The sequence below is a fragment of the Pistacia vera genome, unplaced genomic scaffold, assembly GCF_008641045.1.
Source record: "Pistacia vera cultivar Batoury unplaced genomic scaffold, PisVer_v2 Contig818, whole genome shotgun sequence".
In the NCBI taxonomy this organism is placed as follows: domain Eukaryota; kingdom Viridiplantae; phylum Streptophyta; class Magnoliopsida; order Sapindales; family Anacardiaceae; genus Pistacia; species Pistacia vera.
In genome coordinates, this window is record NW_022196688.1 from 368,536 (window position 1) to 373,571 (window position 5,036).

Sequence of the window (5,036 nt, forward strand, 5' to 3'; positions counted from 1 at the left end):
ACTACTGAAAAACACTCTGGTTTTAACTTTTCATCTAAGATTTCTAACCGATAATATGAGAGGTATCATCTAAGCACAGCATCAGAACACTGCAGAAGCATATATAAATATAATCAGTTTTCATTTAGTGGGCACAGGGAATTTATGCCAACAATCCATTATCACATAATTAAGAATATGCAAAATTAAAATCATTTCAACGGTGGAGTTCAATCAATCAATCACTTCTCAACAGATGAATTTACTGGAAAAAGTTATCCATGGATATGATGGTCACGGTATCTTTGAAATTTTATATTAGTTCCAGGCTTCCAGCTTTCTGAAATCAATGACACGTCCATGCCCGAAAAGAAAATATCACCCAAGTTCAAACCAATCTCCTCTTTTTCTTTTACTTTTCCTAGCAGGTCAACACATAATTGCTATCCAAAACCTAAATATGAAGACTCTGCCAAGAGCATAACCATGTTCAACCGCTGGGACTGCCTTGGGTTAAAGCATCATGGATATTTTAGTTTAAGCGAAAAAAGTAGAACTGATAGTGGGAAATTAGATTAAAGGGGAATAAAGATGGAGAATACTGGTTAAAAGCATCTTTATGTGCAAGGTCATACACCCTTAAGCTTTTTGTTTTGCTTTTGCTTTTCTTTGAGCTCACCATTCTGCTTTACTTCTTTGCATTTTCTTTATAATCATTATTGTGTCCTTCCCTTCCCGTTAGCTCCACTGAAGAAAGAAAAAAATAGTCTATACAGTACAGGGCCAGCCAAAGTCATTGCATGCCTCAAACAAAATTACTCTACAACCAATACTTGAGATGCTAAAAATATTTTAGTTGTAAAGAGTGAAAAGCAATGTGGTAGCAAGATTATACTGTAACATCAAGTGGAGAAAGAATATATTGTATATTTATTTCTAAAAGATTATCTTTGACAGTATAATAAGATCACTAAGCTTAAAGAATCTAGGAAAGTGAGCATGCACTAATTCTCCTTATTCTAATTTCTAAAAGTCTATCTTTGTCCTCTCAAGTGGGGTATCGATCATCTTATGCCAGTGAAAATTTCAGGATCAAATCTCCTTGAATTCCGTAGACACATAATTATATGGTAATTATTGATGGTCCTGCTGAGCATTAATGCAATTAACAGAGCAATAGCTTCCGCATTACTAATTCTCCACCTCCAGCTCACTTGATAATGCAGGCAGAGAGCACTTTTTCAATCAAAAACTTCACTAATCCTCCCCTAACTTTTCCTTTTAATATTAAGATTCTTTTGTTTGCACAGCAAGGAAAAAGGCAATATGAAGCTGGTAGAGATAGTGGCAGATGCTTATAATGTTAAGTCCAATATTGGGGGATCATTGAATCTACTCTCTGTAGCTAGCTCCTAAAATCAAAAGAGAACTCAAGCTGTAGCTAAAACCCTTTTGGCACCTGCAGTTACTCATCAAACTCAAAATTCCCAAATGCCTTGAAAATCATGACACCGAAATATGTGTCTTACAACAAGAAAAGAGCATTCCCTGTTCGGAACTTTCTTGGGAAGAGAAAACCTATGGCTTGGGAGTAAGTCAATAAAGGGGATGATTATCAACAACTCTTAACAAAAGTTGATATTCTTGTATGCCAAAGGTGAGTTTATCTTTAGATTCCATACCTCAATACAGTCTGGAAAAATATCCCCACCTTCATATGTTGCAAAATCTCTTCCTCAATACAATTCCTGATGATAATAAATTTTCACTAAAGCTACAAAAGCAGTAAAAACTACTGCAGTTTCTATAGCTGAAATCTACGGCTCCGGCATTAGCTAATTTCATTGGTGCAATTGCAGATAAAAAGACGGGAGATTGAAGAAGTCACGACAATCCAACATAAAAACAACTTGCAGCTTTTGCAGCAAGAAGAAATTTTAGTGAGAAAACCGCCAGAAGAGGTATCTTCAAGCTAGCGACAATGAACCCACTATCTGCTCCTCATCATCAAGAAGACTATAAATTGAAAGACACAAAGCCACAGCTTGGAGAACGATGGCCACATGGAGGGATACGCGGTGCAGGCGGTTGGATAAGCAGTGAAAGAGCTACAAGCACTTATGATCTTGTTGAACAGATGTTTTATCTGTATGTTCGAGTTGAGAAAGCCAAAGATCTTCCTACAAACCCTCTGACCGGGAACTGTGATCCTTACGTTGAAGTGAAAGTTGGAAATTACAAAGGGAAAACAAAGCACTTCGAGAAGAAAACAAACCCTGAATGGAAAGAGGTTTTTGCATTCTCCAAGGACAAGATTCAGTCGTCAGTTCTTGAGGTATTTGTCAGGGACAGAGAGATGGTGGCCAGAGATGAGTACATAGGGAGGGTGTTATTTGACATGCATGAAGTGCCTACAAGGGTTCCACCAGATAGCCCTTTGGCACCACAATGGTACAGACTAGAGGACCGTCGAGGTGATAGCAAGGTGAAAGGAGAGATTATGCTTGCAGTTTGGATGGGGACACAAGCTGATGAAGCTTTCCCTGAGGCATGGCACTCAGATGCTGCCACAGTTCATGGAGAGGGTGTTTTCAATACCCGATCAAAAGTTTACGTTTCACCCAAATTGTGGTATCTCAGAGTTAACGTGATTGAAGCTCAGGATGTAGAGCCACATGACAGAAGCCAATTACCACAAGCTTTTGTGAAGGCTCAACTTGGAAACCAGATACTCAAAACCAAGTTATGTCCAACCCGAACGACTAACCCTCTCTGGAACGAGGATCTGATCTTTGTTGCAGCTGAACCATTTGAAGAAGAGTTGGTACTTACAATTGAAAATAAAGTGACACCTGCAAAAGATGAAATTATGGGAAAGATACGTATACCACTCAACAAATTTGAGAGGCGCTTGGATCACCGCCCGGTTCATTCCAAATGGTTCAATCTCGAAAAATTTGGGTTTGGTGTCATGGAAGGAGATAAAAGGCATGAACTCAAGTTCTCCAGCAGGATTCATCTGAGAGCCTGCCTTGAGGGTGCATATCATGTTCTAGATGAATCAACAATGTATATAAGCGACCAACGCCCCACTGCTAGGCAGCTATGGAAGCAGCCAATCGGGATCCTCGAAGTAGGTATCTTGAGCGCTCAAGGGCTCCTCCCAATGAAACAGAGGGATGGTAGGGGAACCACAGATGCCTATTGTGTTGCCAAATATGGGCTGAAGTGGGTGCGAACCAGAACATTCCTTGAAAGCTTCAACCCAAAATGGAACGAGCAGTACACTTGGGAGGTTTACGACCCTTGCACAGTGATCACGCTGGGGGTATTCGACAACTGTCACTTGGGTGGAAATGAAAAACCAGCATCGGGCAGTGGAGCAAAACTTGATTCAAGAATTGGGAAGGTTAGAATCCGGCTATCAACCCTAGAAACAGATAGGATTTACACACACTCCTATCCACTCCTTGTTCTAAGTCCATCAGGGGTGAAGAAAATGGGGGAACTCCAATTAGCAGTTAGATTTACCAGCTTATCTCTAGCAAGTATGATCTACCTCTACGGACACCCATTATTGCCAAAAATGCATTATCTGCATCCTTTCACCGTTAACCAGTTAGATAGCCTGAGATATCAGGCCATGAATATAGTAGCTGTGAGGCTTGGCCGGGCTGAGCCACCGCTAAGGAAAGAGGTAGTAGAGTATATGCTGGATGTAGATTCTCATATGTGGAGCATGAGAAGAAGCAAAGCTAACTTCTTCAGAATTGTATCACTATTTTCGGGTGTAATCTCTATGAGCAAGTGGCTTGGTGAAGTGCGTTACTGGAAGAACCCAGTAACTACAATCCTTGTTCATGTTCTATTTTTCATATTGATTTGCTATCCGGAATTAATCCTCCCAACAATTTTCCTATACATGTTCCTGATCGGAATATGGAATTACCGATTCCGTCCAAGGCATCCTCCTCATATGGATACAAAACTTTCATGGGCAGAAGCGGTTCACCCAGATGAACTAGATGAAGAATTTGATACTTTTCCTACTTCTAAGCAGCAAGACGTTGTGCGTATGAGGTATGATAGACTGAGAAGTGTGGCAGGAAGGATACAGACAGTAGTAGGAGACATGGCGACACAAGGGGAGAGGTTTCAGGCACTGCTGAGCTGGAGAGACCCAAGAGCAAGCAGCCTCTTTGTAATTTTCTGCCTCATTGCGGCAGTAGTGCTGTATGTGACACCCTTCAAAATAGTTGCCTTGGTTGCGGGCTTGATTTGGCTACGACATCCTAGATTTCGAAGTAAGCAACCCTCCATACCAAGCAATTTCTTCAGGAGATTACCATCTCGTGCTGACAGCATGCTTTGAAAGAAGACTCTACTATGAGTATGATACGAAGACTCTACTATGATATGAATTGTCTTTCTTTTCTTTTTTTTTCTTGGCTTTAATTTGGTACGACTGTTTTTGTAAGAATTCAATTCCTAATGTTTTGTTTCGTTTCGTTTCAGTTGTTTACTACTTTCAACTTCATTTTTTATGAGTTTCTCCTAAAACACTACCCAATTTTGAGGCCTCGTTTGAAGTTGAGTGTGACGCTAGTGGTGTGGCAATTGAGCTGTCATTTCACAAATAAGAGACTAGTAGCTTATTAAGTGAGAAACTCAGCAATACGAGGCGTAAATGGGCTTATTGATAAGGAGTTTTATTCTGTATGCATGCTTTGAGACATTAGGAGAACTATTTAGTGGGGGTGAGTTGTTCTGTACTCTGACCATGAAGCTTGAAGTATTAAGTAGTTAGAAGCGAATTAGTAGAGACATGCATGCCAGGTGGACTCAGTTTCTACAAAAATTTCCTTTTAAGCTAAGAAACAAAGCGAGAATACAGAATAAAGTAGCAGATGCATTGAGTTAACGTGCTGATTTATTGGTGACCATGAGACAAGAAGTTGTGGGGTTTGAGACAGTGAAGGAACTATATGAAACGGATGAAGATTTCAGAAAATATGGGAACAGTGTGTTGCAAACCAACCTGTTGAAGATTTTCACAT

General features: G+C 40.1%; 1 protein-coding gene across 1 annotated transcript; it reads left to right on the forward strand.

Moving 5' to 3' along the window:
- Positions 1–1,934: 1,934 nt before the first annotated feature.
- LOC116117575 (FT-interacting protein 1-like) lies at positions 1,935–4,369 on the forward strand. The gene has a single exon (XM_031403586.1). It carries the CDS (start codon positions 1,961–1,963, stop codon positions 4,349–4,351), a length of 2,391 nt encoding a protein of 796 aa, XP_031259446.1. The 5' UTR covers positions 1,935–1,960; the 3' UTR covers positions 4,352–4,369.
- Positions 4,370–5,036: the final 667 nt, after the last annotated feature.

What these genes read in the sequence shown, in the direction of transcription:
- LOC116117575 (XM_031403586.1), top strand. Translation starts at nt 1,961, where the DNA reads ATGAACCCACTATCTGCTCCTCATCATCAAGAAGACTATAAATTGAAA.